The sequence below is a fragment of the Penicillium subrubescens genome, assembly GCF_028828155.1.
Source record: "Penicillium subrubescens strain IBT 31985 chromosome Unknown utg000011l_segment0_segment0, whole genome shotgun sequence".
Lineage (NCBI taxonomy): Eukaryota > Fungi > Ascomycota > Eurotiomycetes > Eurotiales > Aspergillaceae > Penicillium > Penicillium subrubescens.
In genome coordinates this window covers 1,732,266-1,758,896 of record NW_026643161.1, presented here as the reverse complement: position 1 = coordinate 1,758,896, position 26,631 = coordinate 1,732,266, and the positions used below count along the sequence as shown (strand labels likewise).

The 26,631-nt window shown below is 50.0% G+C and overlaps 8 protein-coding genes across 8 annotated transcripts; 4 read left to right on the top strand and 4 right to left on the bottom strand.

Moving 5' to 3' along the window:
• Positions 1–918: 918 nt before the first annotated feature.
• On the top strand, positions 919–4,891 carry N7473_012939 (glutamate dehydrogenase (NAD(+))). Its single transcript, XM_057158878.1, has 4 exons — positions 919–1,378; positions 1,442–4,278; positions 4,344–4,444; positions 4,508–4,891. The coding sequence occupies exons 1-4, from the start codon at positions 1,069–1,071 to the stop codon at positions 4,542–4,544; spliced, it is 3,285 nt and encodes a 1,094-aa protein (XP_057002832.1). The 5' UTR covers positions 919–1,068; the 3' UTR covers positions 4,545–4,891.
• Positions 4,892–5,656: 765 nt separating this feature from the next.
• N7473_012938 (uncharacterized protein) lies at positions 5,657–7,547 on the bottom strand (the record flags this gene model as incomplete). The annotated part of the gene is made up of 6 exons (XM_057158877.1): positions 5,657–6,328; positions 6,391–6,777; positions 6,847–7,045; positions 7,101–7,230; positions 7,281–7,337; positions 7,388–7,547. 6 exons carry the CDS (start codon positions 7,545–7,547, stop codon positions 5,657–5,659), a joined length of 1,605 nt encoding a protein of 534 aa, XP_057002831.1.
• An 841-nt stretch (positions 7,548–8,388) lies between these two features.
• Positions 8,389–9,536, bottom strand: N7473_012937 (phytanoyl-CoA dioxygenase family protein; the record flags this gene model as incomplete). The annotated part of the gene is made up of 3 exons (XM_057158876.1): positions 8,389–8,518; positions 8,577–8,999; positions 9,058–9,536. 3 exons carry the CDS (start codon positions 9,534–9,536, stop codon positions 8,389–8,391), a joined length of 1,032 nt encoding a protein of 343 aa, XP_057002830.1.
• Positions 9,537–10,077: 541 nt separating this feature from the next.
• N7473_012936 (CocE/NonD family hydrolase) lies at positions 10,078–11,899 on the top strand (the record flags this gene model as incomplete). Its single annotated transcript, XM_057158875.1, has 2 exons — positions 10,078–11,046; positions 11,099–11,899. The coding sequence occupies 2 exons, from the start codon at positions 10,078–10,080 to the stop codon at positions 11,897–11,899; spliced, it is 1,770 nt and encodes a 589-aa protein (XP_057002829.1).
• A 747-nt stretch (positions 11,900–12,646) lies between these two features.
• Positions 12,647–15,172, top strand: N7473_012935 (uncharacterized protein; the record flags this gene model as incomplete). Its single annotated transcript, XM_057158874.1, has 3 exons — positions 12,647–13,387; positions 13,441–14,454; positions 14,534–15,172. The coding sequence occupies 3 exons, from the start codon at positions 12,647–12,649 to the stop codon at positions 15,170–15,172; spliced, it is 2,394 nt and encodes a 797-aa protein (XP_057002828.1).
• Positions 15,173–15,350: 178 nt separating this feature from the next.
• N7473_012934 (uncharacterized protein) lies at positions 15,351–16,901 on the bottom strand. The gene is made up of 2 exons (XM_057158873.1): positions 15,786–16,901; positions 15,351–15,675 (listed from the first exon to the last, which is right to left on the bottom strand). The coding sequence occupies exons 1-2, from the start codon at positions 16,770–16,772 to the stop codon at positions 15,610–15,612; spliced, it is 1,053 nt and encodes a 350-aa protein (XP_057002827.1). The 5' UTR covers positions 16,773–16,901; the 3' UTR covers positions 15,351–15,609.
• A 2,076-nt stretch (positions 16,902–18,977) lies between these two features.
• On the bottom strand, positions 18,978–22,055 carry N7473_012933 (uncharacterized protein; the record flags this gene model as incomplete). The annotated part of the gene is made up of 1 exon (XM_057158872.1): positions 18,978–22,055. The coding sequence occupies one exon, from the start codon at positions 22,053–22,055 to the stop codon at positions 18,978–18,980; it is 3,078 nt and encodes a 1,025-aa protein (XP_057002826.1).
• Positions 22,056–24,622: 2,567 nt separating this feature from the next.
• Positions 24,623–26,467, top strand: N7473_012932 (ankyrin repeat domain-containing protein; the record flags this gene model as incomplete). The annotated part of the gene is made up of 1 exon (XM_057158871.1): positions 24,623–26,467. One exon carries the CDS (start codon positions 24,623–24,625, stop codon positions 26,465–26,467), a length of 1,845 nt encoding a protein of 614 aa, XP_057002825.1.
• Between the last annotated feature and the right edge of the window lie 164 nt (positions 26,468–26,631).

The window sequence follows — 26,631 nt, the reverse complement described above, 5'->3', positions numbered from 1 at the left end:
GGTCTTGACCCTCGGAAAGAGGGGCGATGCCTGCCAATCAGCGGATCGCCGACCGCCGCCGGAGCCTGTGGCTCGCAGGCTCAGCGAGTCTCTGCCAGTCTCTGGCGGTGTCTCTTAGTCACGCCCCCCCAAGCGTGGAGAGGATCTCGGAGGCTTTTACAGGCTAAGAAAAATCCTCAAAGAGGAATGAGCGTTGCGCGGGTGGAGTCGGTGCGGATCAAGGGCCTTCGAGACCGCCGGTCACGATGGAGTCGTCAGTCTTGTCCGCCCGCCTAGCATCGGCTATGACTGGTCCAAGGGTGAACGCGTGCTTTGTACGCTGGTCACGATGTGAGCAGGAGAAGAGGAAGAGAGGGGCAAATAATCGACAAATGGGCAATGGGGGCAATGGATGGGGTAATAATAATTGAATTTTATAAAATTCGAAATTGAGAATCAAGGCAGTAAACCTTGTGTGTTCTGGGTTTTTTGGTATTTAAAGTGCCTGGCTGTTCCCCGGATTTCCGTCCCAACTATCAATTTTTTTGCGATCAAGGATTGCGTATCATATATTCGACGATAGTCGATGGCGCTGGTGAGTCTTCAATCTGTCTATTACTATCTATTGTACTGGTCTATACTTCTAGATTATTATACTACTATACTTTTTGGTATAGCTATAGTATAATAGTATAGTTGTATGCCAGTACAGTATTTTGCTTCCTATCTCCCTATCTCCATCTCTATCTCTACCTTATCTTGATTCCCCTTGCATTGTTATCTGCGACCGCAATTCCTCGAGGAAAGCAATTTCATTCAGGAATGGCGGACAGCAGCAGCCAGCAGCAGCCAGCAGCAGCGGCAGCCCGCCGAAGACTCAAATTCGCGGTGACGACTGCGACTGCCCGCAACTGATAAGCTCACCTCTGCTTCACACCTCTTATCTCTCCTCTTTTCCCCAACTCCCGTTCAGCTGGCTGACTTTGGTGGTTCCTCAAAAACAGCGTCTTTTCTTCTCTCCTCGTATCTAGAGTCTCTTTCGACTATTCCTCTTTCTCGCCACCTTCCTCCCCCCTTCCTCACTCAATCATGTCGTCTCCTACACCCTCAACTCCGGCCTCGGAGACCAATGGCGCTGCGCTGCCTTCCCGCCCCGCACAGGGCCTCTTCAATGGCCGTGAAGGTGGCTCTGGCACTGGTACCCCCATTGGATTCCAGCGATTCCCTCACAATAAGCATCTCGATCATGTCGTCGGTGCTGCTTTGCGGCAACCCTCCCCGCAGCCTACTCACTTGGGCATTCCTGGAACCCCCGGTTCCCCGCACCGCGTTCTGTCCGTGGAGGATCCGGGCTACATTGCCGCCACCTTTGAGGGCAAGCAGAAGCAGATGGAGCAAGGTAAGACAATCGCCAAAGCGATCAATTGGGTGGAATTACAATGCTAACACTGCACTCTTTTAGTGATGGATCAATTGGAGGAAAGGGGCTTCTTCCCCAGTGACTTCGTCGTCTCCGAAACTACCTGGTTCTATAACATGCTGGGCATTGACGACACCTACTTCCAAACCGAGTCCGTCGAAAACATTGTCACCCAGATCCTCTCCCTCTACGCCGCCAAGGTCGCCGCCTACGCTCGTGATGACAGGCAGCTGGAGATCCGCCTCGACAAGGAGGCCGAGGACCACGCTGTCTACATTGATACTAGCCGGCCTGGTGTCTCCTCTGTGGATGGCCCCCGCTACGAGCAGCGCATCGATGAGAAGTATATCAACACTTCCAAGGGTGCCAACAGCTACCGTGTCGAGACTTTCCGCTCCCCTACCACCCTCCCCGGTGATGATGGCCAGCAGCTGCGCTGCTACTTCGTGTACAAGTGCCAGTTCGCCAACCCCAACCCTGACCCCAACGAGACCAACATTGAGATCATCGGTGAGAAGCGTTTCCTGCAAAAGGCCACCCCCAACACCAAGGCCATCTACCAAGAGATCATCACCACGGCGGTTAGCCGCCACGGTCCCGTCATTGAGATGTTCGAGATCGAGGGCAGCCGCGAGAAGCGTCTGGTCATTGCCTACCGTCAGGGCTCTGCCATGGGCTTGTTCAGCGCTCTCTCCGATCTCTACCACTACTACCGCCTCACCAGCTCCCGCAAGTACCTCGAGAACTTCTCCAACGGAATTACCGTCATCTCGTTGTACCTGCGTCCCTCGGCTTCGCCCGAGATCTCGGCCAAGTACCCTCCTATCGAGGCTGCTATTCACCAGATCATGAAGGAGGCCTCCCTTCTGTACTGTATCCCTCAGAACCGCTTCCAAGGTCACTTTGCCACTGGCCGTTTGAGTCTGCAGGAGACCATCTACGCGCACTGCGCCTGGGTCTTTGTGCAGCAGTTCTTGAACCGTCTGGGATCCGAGTACACTTCGCTGTCAGCTCTCCTTGATTCTAACAACAGCGTCCACGCTGAGTTGCTGTCCAAGATCAAGAAGCGTCTGCGTACGGAGACTTTCACTGCGGACTACATTTTCGAGATTATCAACAACTACCCCGAGCTGATCCACAAGCTCTACCTCGACTTTGCCAACACTCACTACGTCCAGACTCTGGAGTCTGGCGATGACTTCCTGCCTACTCTCAGTTATCTTCGTCTGCAAGTGGATGAGGTGCTGGATGACAAGAAGCTGAAGCAGCTGATCCGCAACACCGCTGCTAACGAGCACGACGAGATGGTCATGACCTCTTTCCGTGTCTTCAACAACTCCGTCCTGAAGACCAACTTCTTCACCCCTACCAAGGTCGCCCTGAGCTTCCGCCTGAAGCCCGACTTCCTGCCTGAACACGAGTACCCCCAGCCATTGTATGGTATGTTCCTCGTGATCAGCTCCGAGTTCCGTGGCTTCCACCTGCGCTTCCGTGACATTGCCCGTGGTGGTATTCGTATCGTCAAGTCTCGCAACAAGGAGGCATACAGCATCAACGCGCGCTCCCTCTTCGATGAGAACTACAACCTGGCCAACACCCAACAGCGCAAGAACAAGGATATCCCCGAGGGTGGTGCCAAAGGTGTCATCCTGCTCGATGTCAACCACCAGGACAAGGCGCGGGTCGCCTTTGAAAAGTATATTGATTCGATCATGGACTTGCTCCTGCCCCCGGTCAGCCCCGGTATCAAGGACCCCATCGTCGATCTGCACGGCAAGGATGAGATCCTCTTCATGGGTCCCGATGAGAACACTGCCGAGTTGGTCGACTGGGCTACCGAGCACGCTCGCGCCCGTGGCGCCCCCTGGTGGAAGTCCTTCTTCACCGGTAAGAGCCCCAAGCTCGGCGGTATCCCCCACGACACATACGGTATGACCACTCTGTCTGTTCGTCAGTATGTTCTGGGTATCTACCGCAAGCTCAACATCGACCCCTCCACTATGCTCAAGCTGCAGACTGGCGGTCCCGACGGTGATCTCGGCTCGAACGAGATCCTTCTGGCCAACGAGAAGTACGGTGCCATCGTGGACGGTTCTGGTGTCATTGTTGACCCCAACGGCCTCAACCACGAGGAGTTGATCCGCCTCGCCAAGAAGCGTGTCATGATCTCCGAGTTCGACCTGACCAAGCTTTCCCCCGCTGGTTACCGCGTTCTCGTGGATGAGAAGAATGTCAAGCTGCCTTCTGGTGAGGTTGTCCACAACGGCATGGTCTTCCGTAACACTTTCCACTTGCGTCACGTGGAGGGCGAGAAGTTCGATGTCTTCGTTCCCTGCGGTGGTCGTCCCGAGTCTATCGACTTGTCGACCGTTGGCAAGCTCATCCAGGACAACAAGTGCATCGTGCCTTACATTGTCGAGGGTGCCAACCTCTTCATCACCCAGGACAGCAAGCTGCGCCTGGAGAAGGCCGGCTGCATTCTATTCAAGGATGCCTCTGCCAACAAGGGCGGTGTGACCTCGTCCTCGCTGGAGGTTCTCGCCTCGCTCTCGTTCAACGACGAGGAGTTCGTTCAGAACATGTGTGTTCACGAGGACGGCACCGTCCCTGAATTCTACCAGGCCTACGTCAAGCAGGTCCAGGAGATTATCAAGGAGAACGCCACTCTCGAGTTTGAGGCTATCTGGCGCGAGCACGAGCAGACCGGTGTCCTGCGCAGTGTTCTGAGTGATCGTCTCAGTGTGGCGATTACTAAGTTGGATGAGGAGTTGCAGCAGACTGAGCTGTGGGATAACGTTGCCCTGCGGAGATCTGTGCTTGGTGATGCTCTGCCTCGTCTGTTGTTGAACAAGATTGGCCTGGAGACTATTCTGGAGCGGGTATGTTTGAACTTTTTTTTTTGTCTTTTGATGAGTGTCGTTGCTAACCTTGTTTGTGTGTTCAGGTCCCCGAGAACTATCTCCGTGCCATCTTCGGCAGCCACTTGGCCTCCCGGTTCGTGTACCAGTACGGTAACCAACCAAGCCAGTTCTCCTTCTTTGATTTGTATGTTCCCTCCATTGTTTTCTCTCTTTTGTACGAGAATCCACTTACTAACGAATACAACAGCATGACCAAGCGCATCTCCCAGATCCAGTCCTCGTAGATCCACCAATATTAGAGGCTCTGCATCTTTTTTTCACACAGTTTCTGTCCTGTTTATGTCCTGTCTTGTCTTGTTCGTCAGTGTTTTATACCTGGATTTGGACCCTGGATCCCCTTCCCACGTTGAAACATCCCTCATCCCAACACCCCCGGGAAATGAGGAAATCTTGATGATGTCTCCCTTATACCTTTAATAACTACCCACGTGATGAATGTATGGCTTAGAAAAAGTTACGAGTCCCGGATCCTGATCCTTTATGAAGGAAGGAAGGAAGGAAGGAAGGAGGGCCTCGGCTTGGAATTTCTTGTTTCTTTTTGATTTTTTGGAAATGAATGTTTGTGTGAGGGCTTCTTCGAGTCTTTGAATAAGATTCTTTTCTTCTTTCTTTGTTCTTGATAAGGGTTGTAGATAACGTTGTTTTAAACAAACGGGCTTTCACGAGCCTGTTATTATTCTGGGTGGGTTTGAGGGTCGGTAACGTGATTTGAGTAACTGGGGACTTGATGTAGAAGGTGGCTGGTTTTATACTAGGTCCAGATGGCTATCAGATACTCCTGGGGGAGTTGCGCTACCACCGCTGCGGTTGGATGATCAGAGTATGTGGGAGTTGAGTTTTCAAGGGCTGAAGACTAGCTTTTAAATTTTTAGTTCCCTGCCTATCTTCTTTGAAACGCGAATTCTAGCTTGGTATGTGGTAGCCGAGGGCTTAAGGTGCCTCTTGAAGGCTCAGCGCTTAATATGCCTATAGGTGGTTGAGGCCTTAATTTAAGGGCGGCCTCCTAGTGCGACGACCTGAGCGAGCGAGGTCACCGCTATTTAGGAGAGAGAAGCGGTAAAAAAATCACAGAAATGTTGCCTGGACGACCGATGCAGCGCATCCAAACAGATAATAATTTAGATTTGGGGTTTAAAAAAACCCCGGATTAAAGTGTGCCAAACAACCTCCCCTTGAACTGAACTGCTATATTTGACATGAAAAACAGCGAGAAACTCATCCTCCTGCGTGAATGAGTGTATAAAAGGCAGATTGCAATATCCATCCATCATTGACAGTTTATCTCTCCTCATAAGTAAACCAGAGAAGAGAAATCAGAGCAATCAATCTCACATAATTACTCCTTGTCAACGGTATACCTTCCAGTACGTTGACGAATCTTCTTTCCCCAAATAAACACCGGAATCCCCAACAACCCCAAAGCAGCAGTCAACCCACCAAATGTATTAAACGCACCATCATACCCATTGCGCTCAATAAACGGCTGAATACCATAACTAACACCAAACGAGATAATACCCCGGAACGCACAAATAATAATCAACAACGGACTCGCGCGCTGCGGATAACTATCAAGCAGATAGGTAATAGCCACGATATTCGCACCGACGAAGGTGAAATAATAAGCAGCGACAGCCCAGACAAAGACAAACCAGTGATAAGTGCCTGGATAGGTAGCGCCATACCCGTACAAGATTGCGGTGAACACGCCGACGATGATGGGGAAAATGAGCGGGAGAAGACGGATCTCGGGCTCGTGGATGCCGTTTCTTCGCTTGGCGAACCAGGCGATGAGTCTGTCGGAGCCGAAGCCGAAGATTGGGAGGGCGAGGAGGGATGTCACGATTTGGCCGCAGTTCACGTAGCTGGCGGACTTTTGGGGCCAGTTGTACATTCCTGTTACGATGTTGCCGTATGTTGTGCCGATGGCGATGTTGACGCCTAGGGTTAGACCGTTGAGGGCCATGGCCCAGAGGACGTTGGGGAAGAGGAGGAATTGGAAGGATTGCTGCAATAAAATACCCGTTAGATACCAGTTTCAATGCTAATGGTGTGATGTGATGAACTCACGATGAAAGTCTCCATTCCCTTTCTCCATTCAGGAGAACCGACCCAAAGACGAAGATCAGAACGCCAAGTGCGAGCCTCGTAGTTGACAAAGTCGAGCTCAGGTTTCTCGGTAGCGATTGTCAGATCTTCCTTTCCTGATGCTACATCTTCTGTGGATGAGTTCTCTTGATAGGAGGATCGAGAGCGGTGGTACTTTGTCTCTGGGACGAAGAAAAATGCAATGACCAGGGAAGCTCCGGAGAGACAGGCACCAAGGCCATACCACCACCCGGGGGTGATAGCTTCGGCGATGGGACTGGCGAACAGGACGAAGACAGCTGTGGCAATGGTTTGGATGGACTGCTGGAGCATGAGGAATGTACTCCTTTCGTGGAGGAAGAAGATTTCCTAGAGTAATAGAATGGAATTAGTTACTGAAGGCTGGTGAGCACTCTGAAGCTGGTGGTCATTACTTACCTGGGTGATCATAGGGACGAGAGCCTCACTCTGACCCGCGGCAATACCGATGAGCATACGCGCTCCCAGGTGCCACTCAAAGTTTGATGCAAATGCGCAGAGAATGGCACCAACGACCATGATGGCGGTCGCAGTGAGAAGAACAATGCGCCGGCCAACTGCGATGGCTAATGGCATGCCGATCAAGTTGCCAATACCCCTGAATTAAAATGAGCCAAAGTACGTAGCAAAGCCAAAGACATCGGATCACCTACATGGTCAAGGTTGGATAAGTCATAAGAGAGGTAATATCAGCGTAGGTTTTGCCGGCAGCCGCATAACCGGGAATATAGAAGCCCAAGAGGCCGCCAAAACCGGAGACGAGCGACAGTCCAATAGTTGAGACTGGACTAGTCAGTATTTCTCGGGTGAGAGCCAGCGAAGGGAGGACTTACATAGGGAGATGGCAATCAGAATCATGGCCTTCTGCCATTTCTGCATGTTCAGTGGGTCTGTAATCGTTAGTCAAATAACTCAGTAAGCCCTTATATGCAGCACAAACCTCGAGGATCACTAGTAGGCGTCGGGATATAGACAATTTTGCCCGCAGAGAGCTTGACAGTTCCACTAATGTTCACCTTAGACTGGGAAACGTGGAGCTCGTCTCCCTGGTCCTCAACATTGACGTTCTCCACATGCTTGGATGGTGGTTCTTTCCCCATAATGCTCGCTGGCCGGGTAGTATCCCTTGGAAAGTAATCGGTGTCAGAGTGTTGCGCGGTCGATCCCAATGAATAATGAAAGTCGATAACGAGCGAACGACTCGGTGTTTATAGAGCTTGCGAACCTAAACCGAGATAGGTTCAGCACCGTTGCTCGGGGACTCTCTACAGGTGGGCCTGGGCTGTTTCCCCATGGGCAAATGACGCCCAACTCTCAATTGAGTATACCGAGTCGTTGTCCACCCTGGGCAATAAGCCCGCCCACATGGAAAGTGAATCCCCCCGCACTTTTATGCGTTCGGATTCTGTGGGGAAAGATGGGGAGGCCAAGCATGAGAAGGGGAGGAAAAAAGGATGTCACTCGGTTGCTGTTCCCAACCGAACCGAGCTGTCAAATTCGGATTTAAAGTTCAAGCCCCGAGAATCAACCAACAAGTAAGGGAATTTGGCTAGAATAAGCGGCTGTTCAATTTACTCTATCTACCGAAAATTAGCTGCCCAGACACTATTGTAGATTTCATGTCGGAGCTAGGCCGAGAATCGAGTGTCGAATCAATCGTCATAGACTTTTGTTGGCACGATCTGGACGCTCGGTTGGACACTTTATACGAATATTGCCAAACTAAGCGAGACTTTTCGCAAAGACAATTCAAGTTGTCAAAAGGCTTCATCTTCTAGAGTTCCCAACCGATATGTTTCAACAATATACCAAAGAGAAAATCGGTAGTTTAGAAGTGTATGTGTAAATTTTGCATTCTTCATTCTAGATACATCGCTATGTGCACCACTCTTCCTCTAATTGACAAACAAAATAATAAAACCCAAGTAAAAAGCATACAATCTAGTAAGGCTTGACTCCAGCCAACTGAAGTACCTGATCAGTGATGATGGGCTTCTCAAAAGGCTCAGTCCGGTATTTAGGGCAGACTTCCCCATTCCGCATGGGCTTCTCCTCAGCAGGGCGAATATTGCTAAAACACCATTAGTTATGGTCCTAATTCGGCTCACTCCAAACAGACACAAACTTACCAGTGAGGCCAGTGGGTAGTACCCATAAAGTTCTCGAAGCACTTCGCCTTCGCCTCCAAAGCCTCCTCATTGGCAAACTTTCGCGGCGTCATGCAGATATACTGAACGTGGCGGATCTGCTCACCCTCGGGCAGGCAAGCATAGTGCATAGTGCGGGAATCCCAGAGAACAAAGTCACCGGGTTCCATGTTGATCTTAACCATCTCACAACCACGCGCCTCGAACCACTTAATGTCCTTCTCGCTGAAGAGGAACAGGTCCATGTACTGAATCTCAGGAGGGGGGGCATCCTCGTGGTCTGCGGATTCGCGCTTGTGCTCGAAGAATTCGTTGAAGAGGTTGGCGGAGCCCTTCATGAGCATAAGACCGCCATCCTTGGGGCCGTTCGGGGCGAAGTTGAGGAGACCCTGGACGGCTTGCATACTATACAGCAAATATTTATTAGCGGAGTTTCCCCCCATAATCTTGTTGGATTACTTACCCCTTGCGCTCCGGGTTCTGATCACAGTGAGGCCAGGGGCTCCAGTTCAAGTCCTTGCGGTTGGGCATAGAAATGTTAAACCCGTCAAAAGAGCAGAGCAGCTCGTTGGTACCCCAGAGCTTCTCGAAGATCTCAACAACCTTGGGCTCAGTGCGAGCCTCCCAAGCCATTCTCTCATGGGGCGCAGAGTAAGCAAAGTACATGCCACCCTTGAAGCTGACTGGGAGGTGCTCAGCAGTCCAAGTGTTGGGGTCCTTCTCGTCAAAGCCGAGCTCGAAGTTCTTCAGCCACTGGATCTGCTTGTCGGAGTAGTACTGAGCGCGCTCGGGAGAAATGACATTCTTGATCAAGACACAGCCATACTTGTGGAACTCATCCCGCCAGTCACCGTAAACAATGCTCTTGTCGAAAGTGACCAAGTCCTTGGTCTCGAAACGAGCGCCGACAGTGCGCTGCTTGGTCTCGGTTGTGCTGATCATTTTGGGGTTGAGAATGAGATATAATTGGAATGGTGATTCTTGTCCTGTCTTCTGAACCTTCGAGATCCGTGTGCTTGAGTTTATTTGTATATGAAGATTGTCAGCTAGCAAATTGTAAGAGATGAATGGTAAACTCGGTTCGGCCCTCCACATTCGGTTCGGTTCGTTCGGTTCGTTTGATGGCCGTTGATCCCCCGCAATTCCGGGCGGGCAGCTGCTTCGAGTCATGCGTCCCCACTAAATTATGATCTAGACCCTGGATTTCATGTCATTCGGAACCTCCTCGGTTGGTCTACCGACCGAATCTTGATGGCGTCTTGAGGCGTCTTGGTCAGCTGTCGTAGTGTCGCCCACTATGATCTCGCTAGAAATCTCGGCTTCGTGACCTCCACGAGCCGAGTCCACAAGCTAAGCATAGCTCACAGCTATCTGCCAAGATTAACTTATATTCTCTCGACTTAATTTCATTCAAGTCCTTCAGTTTTTTTGTAAGACTCCAACTACCTTCAACCCTTCCATTCTCTTTACCTCTCCTTCCATCATGCCTATTCCCTACCAAGTCGCGTACAAGCCATTGACCAAGCCTGAAGTAGGCGTCAATGGCTATGTCGAGCCCACACCCGGCAAGACAGAAGTCATCCCCAAAGGCTCAGCACCATTCGGTGCCAGAACATTGGACTCGGACGTCCGCATTGACCACGATGTCGAAATCACCGTCCGCGACGGCTGCCGACTCTACGCCGATATATATCGCCCCAACAATGACGAAAAGGTCCCAATTATCATCTCCTGGTCACCTTATGGCAAGAAATACTCCGCACTGGAGATGATCTTCAATGTCTGCGCTTGGGCTTGCTGTCTTGAGCGCGGAGATGTCAGTGGTCTGGAGAAATTCGAGGGCCTGGATCCGGCTTGGTGGGTCCAGCACGGCTACGCGATTGCCAGTGTTGATGTCCGCGGAGCTGGTAACAGCGACGGTGATACCCCTTGTATGGGACTGCAAGAAGCCGAGGATGCACACGATGTGATTGAGGCCCTTGCCAAGCTGGCTTATTGCAATGGCAATGTCGGTATGGCAGGCAACTCCTACCTCGCCATCATGCAGTGGCACGCAGCTGCGCAGAACCCACCTTCGTTGAAGGCTATTGCGCCTTGGGAGGGCTCCGGAGATATTTTCCGAGAGCAATTCTGTCGCGGTGGATGGTTCAACATGAGTAATTACGATCTTATCACGACTCTTGTGATTAAGGGTAACTCGGGTGTTGAGGACTTTGCGGAGATGTACCGTCGCAGCCCGCAGGCCAATGTCTACTGGAATGATAAGCGTGTGGATATGACGAAGATCAATATTCCATGCTTCATCACTGGATCTGATTTCAGTCAGATTCATACCATGGGTGCTATTCGAGGATGGATGGAGGCAAACACGGACAAGAAGTGGATCAAGTGGAGCGGTTACCAAGAGTGGTACGAGCTTTACGCGGTTCCTGAGAGTTATCTCGAGTTGAAGGTAAGCAAAACTATCCTCACGCTGCAATGATAACATCACTAACTGGAAGTAGAAATTCTTCGACAAATACCTCAAGGAAATCGATAACGACTGGGAAGAAACACCCAAAGTTCGCTGGGCAACACTTCCATTCGGCGACAAAGACGTGACACACGACATTGTTCTTCCCGACTTCCCCGTCCCAGATACTGACTATCGCACGCTATACCTCGCGCCGAATGGATCCCTCGCGTCTGAGCTCCCTCGGGAAACTGCCACCTCTGTGTATAACTCGGAAGACCGGTGGTCCATTTCCAAGTTTAAGTATACCTTTACTCAACAAAGCCGCCTCATTGGTATTCCCAAAGCAGAGCTCTACATGAGCTGCGACGCCCTAGACGACATGATCGTCTTCATTCAGCTCCGCAAGCTCGACAAAGACGGCAAGGAACTCTCCCAGCTCCAATTCCCCTTCGCCCGCGCCCCGGTCAACTCAATCGACGAAATCGCCGACAAAGACCGCCAAAGTCTCACCCTGCACAACGGTTCCATGGGTATCCTTCGCGCTTCCCAGCGCAAGATCGACTCCAGCCGGTCAATTCATCCTCAATTCCCCTTCCACCCGCATGATGAAGTGCAAAAGGTGCCCAAGGGAGAGATCGTCAAGTTGGAGATTGGTATTTGGGCGATGGGAGTTGATTATGAGGAGGGTGAGAGTATTCAGGTGGATATTCTGGGTCAGTACCCGGGTTTCACTGAGGTTGCTGCTTTCTCAAAGCCCAGACCTGAGCATGAGAAGAATAAGGGCGAGCATGTTATTCATTTTGGTGGCGAGTTCCCTAGTCGGGTTATTCTGCCTTTTGTGCCACTTTAGATTTACCCCGCAGATGGGGATTGTGGTTGTTTTTCTTCTATATAGCATAGATTTCATTATTTCATGTTCAGTTATGACTACAGTGATAGATTCTTGGCTAATAGCTGCTGTGATAGGCAATTCCTTTCAAGAGTAGTTGTTCACAAAGTAAACAAACTAGTACACATGCCTCTTCCCCAGTTTTGACAGCCTGCCTTGAACTCTCGGCAGTTATGCGACATGGTTCTCGGACATTCTCCGTGAGGGGTACTGTACAGCTATGAAGCTAGCGTAGATACTCCGAGTGGGCTCCAATAACATGACGGTGGATACAATAAGGTTCGGTTCGGTTCGATTGACAGTTGAGTCCTCGGAAAATGCGGAGGTGGGCCACTCACTCAAACAATCAAATGTACAGAAAAGTAAATTCAAGAAGCTCGCAGAGACACCGAGACCTCCAAAAAGTGTTTGTACAGTAGATTTCTTTCTGTTGATAGCAAATAGAGCTGGATTCGTTCACCTTCCTGCCAGATAAGGAATGGGGAAACCTTAACCTCGTATTGGTAATACCCGTGAACTTGTGGATTGTCGGTATGGATAACCCCAAAATACAGTAACATTGGTATATCCCGGTATCAGCACCTCGGCACTTCGGTTTGCCACCAGCCGAGTGGAGGAGACTACAGTAGTTTACCTCCCCCGAACCTCCCCTGCTCGGTTCGTCTGCATACAATCCGATTTCGAACAATCCGTCCCAATTCCCCGTTGATGTCATTCGAAAGCCATCCCGGCTCGCATCCCCTCTCACACGAGACAGGAAGCACCCATTCCGAACACGAGCCCCCAATCCCAACCCCCGGGGTCGGTGGTGCTTCCACTTCCACTATACAAACCAAACCAATTCGATTAGCCCTGGCCTGTAACCAATGCCGCAAGCGTAAAGTCCGCTGTGATGCGCAGTATCCCAGTTGCCGGAATTGCATAGTTAGAGGTGATGTCTGTGAGACGTCGGATCCTAGGAAACCGGGCAATTTCCCCGCTATTCGGCGAAGGGCTACGAGTACGAGGTGTTGTCAGGGTAAGGCGAGAGGAGGTGGGGAGGTTGAGAAGACGGCGCTGTCACCGGCGAGGAGGTCGTTGAGTGTTGTGGCGGCACCTGTGGTTGCAGGTGCTGTCAGCTCCATCAATTCTGTGTTGAATCCGACTGGTCCTTCGCCGGATACGGATACCCTGGTCGATCATACTCCGGCTAGTATTGGGAGGAGTTCGAGGAGCGATGCTGTTCCCGCAGTTCCGTCGGTGAGCCCGGCGACTTCGTCGTGGCGGACGACTCAGAGTGAGAGATTGGGTGAAGACCATTTTTCTTGGCAGTCTAGGGCGTATCAAGTTTGTGCAGAGGCTCAGGGACAAGATGTTGTTCAGGAGCATGACTCTGTTGAACAGGTTACAGCTGTGACGCCAAGTGAGGAGGCTGTCCATACGGATGATACCACGAACAATAGAACCAAGGTTGGTGTACCCCGTCTTGTCAGAGACTTGAATCTAATTTGGATTTCCTGCAGCATCTGGGTGCGAGCAGTGTGCAATGTCTCTTCAATTTTGTCGATTTACATCTTGCACGGCATGGCTTCAGTCATGCCACTCCTCTATTCAAGCATGGCATGCTACATACTGAGGAGTTTCCAATGCCTCTCGTACCGAAACTACCCATTCTACCTAATCGCCAGGATCTATCAACCTACATCGATGGCTTTTTCTCACGGATATGGTCAATCTATCCCGTCATCGACCGCACTGCATTCGAAGCAGATATAGAAACCATCCTCAACTTACAAACAGCCGGACCTACAGCCTGGCAAGAAAAAGTCACACTATCTCACATCCCTGCCATAGTCTCCGTCTACGCAGTGATATCTCTCAGCATGAACGAAATATCAGGAAACTCCGACTCAAGCTTTGATTTTCTCACAGCAAGTCACAGTCTCCATGGCCATCTTACAGCAATACCATACATGCCGAGCGTCCAAGCCTTATCTCTACTATCTCTCGCCCTTCGAGCCATCGCCAAAGATGGTCAGGCATGGCACATAATCGGCCACGCCATCCGTATGGCCCAGTCCATCGGCCTACACAAATCAGCAACAAAACACCCATCCGAAGACGGATTCACTCTCGGCCACCAGTCCGAAACACTGCGAGAACGACTATGGTGGTCATTATTCGGGTTGGAAAAACTCATGCAACTCGAGTGCGGCAGACCGTCCATCATTGATAGGAGCTACGATTCACTTACCGTGTATTACCCGGTCACTACAAGCTCCGAGCATACATGCCCGTACTTCCGGGCTTGGGTTGCGTTGAGTAGTATCATGGGCAAGATATCGAATCGTCTATACTCGCACAAGTTTATGGGTGGATCTGCCGAGATGTTGGGTGAAGTGGCAAGTTTAGATCGGGAACTACTCGAGTGGGAGAATTTATTGCCAGATACTTTGAAGCCTCAGCGGGCATTGACGGATCATGCTGGTCATGATCATCAGATTCTCGCTACGTTTCTGTCGCAGCAGTACTACCATGTGAGTTGTCCCCTACCCCATACTACCCCATACTACCCCAATTCTATTATCCATGCGCAATCACTCACATGAACTACAGGCCCAACTAAGCGTCCTCCGCGTCGCAGTAATCTACTCCCAACGTAGCATAAAAGCCGAAGTCACCAAAAACATCACCGCTCTCCCACACCACACCCGCCTGCTCGACGGAGCCCTAATATGCGCCAACGCCGCCCGAACAATCGTCACCCAATCCCTACAACTAGAAGATAGCGGCCTGAAATCCACCCTCCTCTCGGTATCACCAACATACCTCGCAGCAGTCATCCTCGCCCTAGGCGTCCTCCGCCAACCGACCAGTCGACTCGTACGCTCAGATATTGAACTGCTCGCTTCGGCGACGGAGTATGTGGAGGCTTGGTTTTTGGAACGGGGGTTCGGCAAAGCATTTACGCAGACTTGTATGCATTTGAGGGAGAGGGTTGTTTCTGTTTTTCAGCGTGGGGGGAAGGGTGTGGTTAGTGTGGTGGGTGAGGTTGAGCCAGGGTATGAGATTGTTGAGGGTGGGCAAGTGGGAGGATCTAGTGAGCAGGTACTGAACTCGGTGGATGGACAGGGAGTGGTTTCTTCGAATGTGGGTGATCAGGGTGCGGAGTTGTTTAGTGGGTTTGACTTTGAGGATCTGTGGAATATGGATTTTATGGTTTATGATGAGGAGAATCCGGTGTTTGTACAGTAGTTGCTGTCAGGTTAGATATATAAAGATAACCTTATATCATCTGATAATCATAATCAAGGATAGACTCCTGTCAATGGTGTATCAGATCGTACATCCCGAGGTTAAGCGGATCGAGTATTTGTGCCCGGACAATCCGCAATAGAAGTAAGAAAGGAAGGAACTTGCAATGAACTTGAAACCGAGTTTGAAAATGGATATTCCTTCCATAGAGTCATAATTGTCATAAACAGTCAAGTAACGTGAATGTAAGATATAAAGTGAAAATGACCCAGACGCAGGCAAATGCGATGCAGGCTCAAGGGACATGAAAAATAGCAAAATTGCAAGGAAAAATGCCAGATATGCAAGGTATGCATGAGATCCTCCATTCATACACTCCAGCTCGGACCCAACTCTCCCCAAGGATCGTAATTCTCTCAAATCAATTCCCATCTTCATCAACTGATTCGTACCCGGTACTCATGTCTCACAAACTCTGCCATGATCAACACGATACTAACAGCCTGTCCAAAAAAAAATGAAATAGTCAGTAAACTTGTCCAACACACCAAAAAGCTAATGCACACGTATATCAAACCACACACGTCAAATCACAACTTCATGGACAACTTACAAGCAACAAATCCACCCCCTCCGCAACACCAACCTCCCACCGATCCATCGGCCCACTCAACTGCGAATTCATCATCACCTTCTCCCTCCGAATCGAAACAATCTTCTTCTCCCCCATCATCACCGCCGCAACCGTATTACTCATCTGCACTACCCGCAGCTCCGCCCGCTCTTCCACCACAGCCTCCGAATACCGCCTCGGCGGCGGGAATGCATACGCATAACTTGATGCCGGGGCTGGTTCGGCCGGTGGCTCGACTGCGTCGAGGAGTTCGCGGAGGGAATGTGTTGAGCGGCGGTGGGCGGAGGCGTAGGAGGGGAGGTGGGTGGACTTTGAACTGACAGTGTCTGTTGAGCGGCGGCGACGTATAGATCCAGGGCCGGGACCTGGGCCGGGGTTGGTACTGGAACTGGCGATGGCGGTGTATGGTGGTGGAGGGGATGCCCATCGTCGATACTGTTGGTGGTGGTTTTGATGTTGCTGGCGTCGACCTCCACGTCCACTGTGCATGGGATAGTACTCGCTCCGCAAAAACTCATCATCGGCTTCACTTCTCCTCCCCGCACCAACGAGCAACGCATTGCGCACTCGCACAGCCATTTTCATCTTCACGCCCGCGCCCCACCGCATTTCCGCGCCCATGAGCTCGTCGCCGCCTCCGCCGGCGCGTTTCACGCTCCATGCGCGCTGCCACCACATCCGGCGGAGCTCGAGGAGGGGTCTGCCTGCTGCATCGCGGATCTCGCGTGCTTGGGTACCGCTCCAGAATCGGCCGGAGACGGTGTATAGCAGGGAGCGGCGGGTGGGACTGTCGTAGGGTTCGTGGGTCCGCAGGTGGTGGACGCTGAAGGCGCGGCCGGAGAGGGTGTTGTTGCGGGTTATTGTTAGGGTTGTGGGGGTGTTGGTGAGACGATCGGGGGCTGGGGCGAGGAGGTGAGTGCGGCGGAGGGCGAGGGGGTGGTCTGGGGGTTGGAGGGGAGTTGGCATTTTTTGAGTGTGTTATGAGGGGAGTGGGAGTGGTGGTGGTGATATGTGCATTTGAATAGGGATTTACAGGATGGAAGGTAATTTGGTCTATGGGAGGAGGGAGTATGAAGGGGAGGGGGTGAGTGAGGTGAAAGAGAACAGAAAGAAAGAAGAGTGGGCAAGATAGTAAGAAGAGTAAAAAGAGGGGCTACATGCTCTCAGGACTTCAGCTCTCTCTTGCGTGATGGTGATTACCCCTGGTTAGCTTGAGCCTTGGGGAAATTTTACTTCCGAGTCATACCTATCATACTACTGTACTCGCGTGCACGGTGTATCAACTAACGAGCAATTAAGAGACACTCGACATGTTGAATCAGGTTGTGGCGCAGGTGCGGAGTTCCATGACGGCGCGGGGTGGGCTTGGCGAGAGGAGTTGACTCCTCGACTGGTGTTGGTTGCAGCTGGTTTATTACCGCATGGGCTAGGCAGCTAGTTGTGTGATCTTGGCAGTTCCGCTCGAATCAGCAAGAGTTGGAACCGGATAGGATTGGAATAGAAGCATATACAATAATCAGGAGATAGCTGGTGGGGGAGTATAGTATAGATGGGTCCAGATCTATAGCGGGGTATAACCAAAAAGGACCTCGGCCCCGCTGACTTCCGTGCACTTAACATCCTGGAACACCAAAGAGATTTTCCAAGTAAGAATGATACAGATGAATCAACAAAGAAGTCAATCCAGGAACGAAACCTTCCCCTTCTCCGCGGATAAAGCCACAGCCAAGACGCCTGTATAAACTCTCCGCTGGGTGGCTGGAGATAGCGGGGTGATGATGATAGGCCAGCTGGAGACTGTAGCTTGTAGCTTTTATAACAAGGTACTACATACGGTTAAGATCTGCACTGCAAAACAGAGGTCGAATTCGATATGTACTCCGTAGTCTTAGGTCACGGTGAATTACGCAAGATAGTCTAGCGTGTTAATTCTATAATTTAATCAAAAGTTTGACGTCTTTTAAATTCATGAGTAGAGTTTCTGGGCCGACCTGACCATACTTGTTAACCTTCCACTGTTCAACCTGTCTAATACTGCCGACTCTCAATGCCTTCTGGATAGTCTCTCTTCCCCAACCACGGATATAAGATATTAGATCGCACGGCCTTGTGATCTACGATGAGATCGTAGAACCCGACCGTGCATGGACGCTTCGTACACACCCCAGGATTTGTGCGCAGCGTGTAAATCCGACACTCATGACAGAATATATTACAACAGTGTTCTCCTTAAGATAGACCTAGAGGCGAAGTTATAATTTTTTCCTTTCAAAAACAAATTTCCGATTTTGTAGGCTATTAGAAGAGTCAGTCTTCTGTATTCAAAACTCTGAATAGCCTTTATCTCTTAATCTATTACGGTAGTATAGGAAATAATACGCAGTAATGTTTACTCCTAAAAATATAGTAAAACGGCGTTTCATTAAAAGAAGCCGAGCTTTTTAGATACTTTAATGATCAGGCAAAGGTTTAGTATAAGCTCGAATTAATTAAGCCCTACCTACCTGTTATGATATATTCTGTCTTGAGGTTATTTCACATTTTGATGCCGTAGGCTTACGGGGCCTGGAGTTACTGGCAGATCGCCAGCCTCTCGTCGGTAAGCCACTAACCATCCGTCTTCCACATGACAGCCACCCGCTGCAGGGAAGGACCCAGTATTAAGGTTACACTATGTCGTATTCTATCCTTCCTGTGTCAAACCCCTATTCCTGTTCTGGACGAAGACTGTACATAAATTGAGCCATGAGGGAGAGGTTTCGAGCCCCCCAAGAAAACTGAACAATCTAACTCATCACCTTACTTGATTAATAGGCTTTCAGCCCTGACTTGTTAAATCTCTTGAAAGTCCTATAAGCTAAGACTTAAGGGATTCTACTTGAACTGTGGGCCTTTAAGCCTTGGTAGCCTTTTATATAGTTGCTAAAGGTAGCCGCGAGGTTGGCGTCGAGGTCGGCTAGGGTTGGAGCTAGGTTAGTCAATAAGTCGAGGCTAGTAATATGTACACATTCTCGAAATTATCTCCCTTGCGTACTAGGTTATGTAGGATAAATGGTTGGTGAATTCTGCCTATTGAAGAGCTACAACTCTGTGGCCAAAGAGCCAGTATCAACGAGAGAAAGTTTCATTTCCAAATTGCTGCACTGTATCAGCTAATTCATGACAGAGGGGTCATTTGGAATTGTCGTGCAGAGTGAACTGGCCACGATCGACCCAATTACGGATGAATTTCTGGAGCAATTCCGAGTTCAGCGCCGTATATGCAATATCTGGATGGTCTTTCAAGACTGCTGTGGTATTAGTTGGATCGTAAATTGGCGTGTTCTTGCTGGTTTGCAACCGTGTCATGCCCTCATACACAGGCTCTTCCAGCAATGGCATCATAGCTTCTAGTGCATTGCCAGGTGACTGTCGAATTTTTTCCACCCACGCCCAATATTCGGTCTTTTCAACTGGGTAGCCGAGGTCAACGAGCATCTGATGGATCTGACCATAGTTGACCGAGAGGGATCGATCCGGAGGAACGATATGATACGATCGACCCAGATGATCCATGCTGGAAGCAATGAGCAAGATCGCCGAAGCAACATAGTCGACTGTGACGTATTCGAGGTACTGTGTCTCGAGGTTGGGGAAATGACGACTCTGAATGCATCCCATAATCAACCTTGAAAAATAGTCGTTGGCGTTGGCAATCGCAATCTGACTATGACCCACAATAAAGCCAGGTCTGTAGATAGCCGCGGGCAATCCACGAGCGCGCGCTCGTTGGACAAGTTCTTCTGCGACAAATTGACTCGCAGAGTAGCCGGTATCGTAAGGTAGTGCATTTAGATGGGGCATGAGTGGCTCGTCCTCATACACACGATCAATATTGTTGATGAATCCACTGACGCTCCACACGTCGATCGAAGAGATGTAGTGTAATGCTTTACGGCGCCCCTCAGTTGCAGCGCGGATAATGTTCCGTGTCCCTACCACGTTAGGCTCATAATGTGCCTCATAGGGATCACACCAGTTGACCTTTGCGCCCACATGAAAGATGACGCTGGCCCAATCTGTGAGCCATGCATGTCCAGCTTCCCCCAAACCGAGGTTGAAATCGCATAGGTCACCTTCGAGGACCATGATTTTGTGCGTAATATCGAGCCGGCTATCCCACAAGCAGTACTTTTCCAGAGTCTGCTGAATACGGGCACTGGCACTTAGCCCACCCTGACTACGTGACAAACAGGCGACCTGCTTGACCGTTGGCATCATCAAGAGGCGCTGCAGGATGTGGGCACCAAGGAAACCCGTAGCACCGGTCAAAAAGACACGGCCCTCGGGTGGATCCAGCCAATGTGACAATGGTGGATTGTCAAGATCCTTAGCATCCGCTGCCCATTTCTCCAGGTGAGAGATTTCGGAGATGCTGTTGTCGATAGACCCGTTCAAGAAGGCTGCCAGCTTTTTGACGGTGTTGTTCTTGTGAACTTCCAGTAATGTGACCTTCTTTCCAAGTTCTGCTCGGATTCGCCCGATGAGCCTTGCAGCCTGCAGGGAGCTCAATCCCTGATCGAAGAAGCTCTCTGAAAGGTTGAACTTCGAGCTGGAAAGCAGCCCCTCTATGACAGTGCTGAGCCACTCAATTAAATCATCCTGCTTACTCTCATGTCTGTGGTTTGGCTCGTCATTGTAATGACCGTCCTGATCAGTGACTTCCTTTTCATTCATCTGCTGACTGTCATCATCATCAGGTCGAAGGGCTTCACGGTCGATTTTCCCATTTTGAGAACGCGGAAATTTTCGCTTCTTGTACACGGTAGTTGGAAGCATATATGGAGGAAGTTTTTGCTTGGCCCAATTGATTAAGGTGGTAGAATCGATCTGATTTTCCCAGTCGACTGGGATAATATACGCTTCGAGGACTTGATTCCCATCTTGCTGATGATACATGATTTCACATGAGTAGACGTCTGGGTGGGTTTCGAGTGCGCACGCCACGTCCCCGAGCTCAACTCGATATCCCGAAATCTTCACTTGGTTGTCAACGCGGCCGATATAATCCAGAATACCACCCGCATGGTCACGCCACTGAGCAAGATCACCAGTGCGGTATAGGCGTATGGGGTTCGTACATGCAGCACCCAACCTTTCCGCATCAAGCACAATGAAGCTTTTTTCATTCTCGTCAGATCGATTCAGGTAACCTGGGGAGATCTGGGGCCCGGAAATGCAGATCTCTCCGGTCGTTTCTGGGGCCGAGATAAGATCCAAGTTCTGGTCGAGGAGATAGATAGTGGTTTCACCAAAGGTGCGGCCAATGCTAATTCGCGGCAGTTGTACCTCTTGGTGATCTATTCGCTGGAGAGTAACCAGAATAGTTGCCTCGGCAGGACCATATCCATTCCACAGATGTTCTGGACCTGCATGATCCAAAACCCTCTGCATCGCATTAGGGCTCACCACATCACCTCCGACCATGATATGACGTGTTCCACGGAAGGCTTCGGGGCAGTTTAGTGCGACTACCTCAAACAAGGCAGTGGGAACAATCATGAAAGTGATACCTTGTTCCCTCACAAATGCTTCCAGCGCAAAAGGGTCAGTGCGCGTAAGATCCGGCACTTTGACCAGAGTTGCCCCTTCAAGCAAAGGTTTCCAAATTTCGAGAAGAGCCAAATCAAATCCGGGATTGAGAAGACAGGACACGCGGTCTGAAGGGTGCAGCTTGCCGCATGGGATGTGTTCCATTGCATGCAAGATACTGTTACTTGATATCTGGATGGGCTTCGGTCGACCTGTCGATCCCGACGTGAACACTATATGGCTTCTGTAGTTTTCCGATAGACCTGCACGAAGATCGATATCGTGTCCTTCGGTTTTTTCTATCTCCGCAACAAGCGCTTCAGTGATATAGATAATATGTTCCCCTGAGATACGCTTAAATGAGGCGTCATTCGCGATGAAATGCCTTATGGCCAGATCTTCGAGCATCCCTTTTAGTCGTTCGTCAGGTGCAGAAGTATCAATGAGGACACAGGTACCTCCTGCGCGTATAACAGCAATTTGCGCGATCACCTGGCTGAGTCCTGGTTCGACCAAGATACCAACAGGCTGCTCCGGCTCGAGAGATTTTTCCTCGAGAAAGTGAGTCAGGACGTCTGCCCTTGCAATGATTTCTCGGTAGCTAGTGGCACTGCCATTATCAATCACAGCTATGGCATTGGGTGACGAGTTGGCTTGCTTGACGAGTAGACTCTCCATAATATCCAGATTCGACAAAATACAAGGCAGCGAAGCGAGAAGAAGCGTGGATATTGTATCAGCAGGACTGACAAGAACAACTGTTTAGAATAGGTTAAGCCATACTTATTCTCTAAGAGATGTTCTCTTTTTATACCTCGCCAACAACTTACGACCATCAGCGGCCGATGTTCCTCATTTGCCCTGTCCTTAGGTAGAAGTGTAATTATCAACCTTTACCATGACAAGACCCTGGATTCTCGCCTGTCCTTAGAAGTGAATTCATCATTCTTTACCCAAACAAGATTCTTGCATGTTGTTCGAGCAAGATGTTACGACGACTCGAAGTCATACCTTGATTGTTCTACGTACATCATTACCTTGACTAGCGGTAGGTGGCACCAGGCCTTCGAGATAAAGTTTTACTTGCAGCCTGCTAGACTATATTCCTGACATCTAGCTGCGTCCGTACCACGCGGAAACATCTTATTGATCCTGGATTATATCTCCGGATAACGGATTAGATTTCACGTCTGATTGCAACCCTCCAACTTCTTACACTTCAGGTGTATGGTAGACCGTGTAGACCGACCGAAGACTTTGGTTTGATTTTGATAACAGATGTGATGGTTGTGAAGTTTTATCCGAGGTGGTTAAGCAGGTTTTCAATGCTTGAGCTGTCCCAAGTAGGGTCCATGAGCAGAATCACGCGCCACTCAAGGTATTGATACCACATGCTGATACTTTCATTCTTGTTGCTATGCGGTCACACAAGAGATTTTGAAAACCAAAAACCTCTTTCACGTATTCCTCAAGCGCGGGTCCAAGTCAAGTGTAGTTATATAAAAGTATTCGACCGCATTAAGAAGGCCATATCATTTCCCTAGGTTCGACACTTGACTTTTTATTGGATCTTATCTCAACTCTTGTGCCTTTTGCGTGAAATTGGGACAGTGTATTCTCTGGAACTTGGTAATGCCTTCTTTTTTTGAGGACGCTCTCGGCACCATGTCATCGCGTAATCCAAATCGTCGGCCAACAGGCAAGCGGCCCAAACACAATCTTTGGCAAGTTATGAAGCGCGAAAGAAAAAGCGAGCTAGCTCAATAACTGCTGGAGCCGGAGAAGGAGGGGGGAGGGTTTCAAATTTCGCTGAAGGCGCTCGAAAGTGCCTGGCTTCATTAACTGTGTGAACGGCGAGTGGAGATACGTGGCCGGGATGCGCGAGCGGCACGTCATCGTCGACGGGGAACGCCTGGCGACAGGAGCCCTCGGGCGGTAGCGGGCAGGGTCTGATCGTAAACCATTCTGTATCCGACTCTTTGTGCAACCTGAAGAGCCTGTCAACCCGGGATTTAGGCATAGATGCTTGGCAACGAGTTGGCGCATGCCCTGCTAAAAAATCGCCGTCTGCTAATGTTGCGAGTGTCTGCGAGTGTCATACGTAACCAGATTGACTGCGCCCATTAATGCAGTCGTCTATTCTCGTGCAGCCTCTACTATTATCCATGTTTTCGTTTCTGAATCCATAAACACAGATCCATCTAGCAGCATCTTGGCGCGAGAATTTTACGTCCATCAATGCGGAAATGTGGAACAACATGGGGATTTTCTTCACAGTGAACACTGCTAGACTAGCAAAAGTTGAAATCCGCTTAGGAAATTTTCTAGTCAAAGAAGGGCCAAGTGCATTTACCACATGGATTTTTAACTGAGCGAGTCCGTCTGGCTGCTTAGATGTTCTGGGTCTAGATACGTGGATTTGGATTCCCCACATCAGAATCGCCTTCAAAATCTAGTCAACCATGCCTAGAAAATTAGATCTTGGGTGTTGGCCACAGCAGTGCAAGATATTACAAGATTTGCTTGTCTGACCTGCCGCTCGTGCCTGTGAGCTATGACGGATATGTAATTACCGAGGCTTCAGCGTGTTCAAAGAAACAAGTATCTATTGAAGTTGGTTTCTGCATAACATGGTCAATATCGGAAACTTAAATTGTTCTCAGTGGGGGTCGCTGAGTCGACGGTAAGATCCGCGAACCGTGCACACAATAATCTGCGGGGTCATACGCACTGCGTGCCCCCGAGCAAACTGACATAGCTCTAGCCCTTCCCATAAATCAACATCCACTAATGTTGTATATATCATTAAACCAACCTATAGCGCGTATATTCGAGACAGACTTATAAGGGGCAGTATGAATGGATCTTTTAAGTACCAAACATAGTTTAGCGTTGGAAACTCAGATACTACAGGAAGTGCGTCGCACAGGAGACCAAAATGGACTGAAAAGGATTCTCCTATGGTATTTAGCGTTCCTTGCTCCATTACTTACTTCTAAAAGGAACTCAGCATGCACAGTAATATTATGGGTGTGAAGGGCCTCTGGATGGTCCTATCTTATTCAGCTCGAACTTGACGCTAGAGAAATTCTGACAATAATACCTGTACAACGGCCTCCGTCATCATACATAACAGCCGTCTTAATGACGGGTCCCCTTCCACATTTTCTTGTTCGTCCCGCTGCCACAGTATCCCGCTTCACCCTTGCAAGTTTTTAACCCCTCCTGTCCCTCTCATTTGCGCGATGGCTTATCCCGAGTTTCATCGGCATCACCCTGAGCTCAAAGGGGGACAACCTGTCTTCCACGACACAGACGGGTCTCCTGTGTATGAAAGTCCCTATCAGGGGCTGCTTTGTTCAATCATCAACCGCAACGACACGTCGGCTCTTCGTCTGTACAATGATTGCCCACACTCTTCTATCTTCTTGCAGGCTTACGACGCCGCTTATTACAATCCTTTCAGTACCACTTTAGGGTGCCACAGCTATGATGTACTAAGTACACTGATCCAGATTTATCTTTCAGATACATCGCTCACCGAGCCTCTGGAGAAATATCTCAAGCGCTTTTATGTCTCTCTCGTCCATGAGGCTTGCTCTGCTGCGGACCAAGATCTAGTTTTGTTGTTAATAAACCACAACCCACCGCTAGGGACTTTACGTGATCGAAGTTTCAGGGATAGGACACCTTTGTTATGCGCGGCCGAGGCGCTGGGGGAAGTGGGAGGACTTATGGTGGATGCTAAAGCTGGGGAGAGTCTTCCTGTTGCTAGGCAGAAGGCACGTGAGCATCGAGACCGTATCGAGGATTTTATTTACTGGCTCTTGAGGAGTGGCTGCTCAGTATCCGAGTCCGATGCCTTCGAGCAAGATTACAAACACGACAAGGACCCAGAGAAAGCGCTGACGCTAACGGGTACTGTTCTCGGTGCAGCCATTCCCTATGCGACCCAGGCGATGGTTTTGCATCTCATTGCCATTGGAGCTGACGTCCATGCTCGGCAGGTGTGGTATGGTGTTCACACCGGGATGACTTCCGGCGGAGGAGTGACCCCGCTACATATCGCAGCTTCCTACTGGAATCTGGAAGCTATGCAAGCGCTTATTAATCTTCGTAGCAATGCTGAGATTTCGGAGATGGTGTCTGTTGCCGACGATGAAGGACGGCTCCCGCTTCACTGGGCGTTGCACGGTACCGCGGACAGGCGCGAAGAAAAGGACAACTCAGAGATTGTCTCACGAATGGCAGAGACCGTTGAAACTCTTCTCAACATAAGGCCCGACACTATCAACGCTAGAGACCGACAGGGTGCTACGACCTTTCATTACGCGGTGGATACTAGTTTAGGATTCGTGGCCGTTTCTCAAGCCATTGAACCGCTTCTGTCCGCCAAGCCCTCTCCTGAAATACTGAACACCCGCAATGGCCGAGGTTCAACGGCTCTCGGAGAGGCAGCCAGGCCTTTTACCTTATTTGGTGGTAACCTAAACCAACTAGCAGACTTGGTCAAGACACTCATCACGAATGGGGCCGATGCACGCTTATGCGCCGACAAGGGACGCAGTTTCCTCCATGTATTAAGCAATTATTCCTGGGCACAAGATATTCCCCCTGCCTTGCTGGACTTCCTTCTCGAAACCGTTGATGTCAACCAGGCTGATGCCGACGGCTGCACGGCTCTGCATTACTTGGTGAAGAATCTAGATCAAAGTGATGCTATTCTGCATCTTCTCAGTCGGGGCGCGGATGTCAGTGCCGTTGACCGGAAGGGAAATACACCTTTGCACGAGGTGATGAAGGGGAAAATGCTTAGAAAGGTGTATGCAAATAGAGAGGTTGAGCCTCTAGCACCGAATCTTCTTCGACGGACGCGAGATGAGTTGATCCTTGCCTTGCTGAACGCTGGAGCATCTATGGATCAGACAAATATAGCTGGCCAAACACCAAAACAGGTATTGGACTGTGTATTAGAAGAGCGAGAAGGACAGAAGCAGAGGGAAGCAGCAAAGCGTGCTAAGTGGGGTGAGGATCCGATTGTTCGCCAGGATCGGGGACGAGTGGTCGCGTATGTGAATTCGGGTTCTTGATTAGAAGCCCTTTAGATTAGTCTATGCCTCTTGATGAGTGGTACTGCCATATTCGAAATCAGGTTCCCCTGCGTATTTGCAAGGCTATATAGTCCTATCTTTATTTTCTATATTTGAGGAGTATGCAATACTCTAGTCTCATCCAGAAGCCTCCCCTGTTTGTG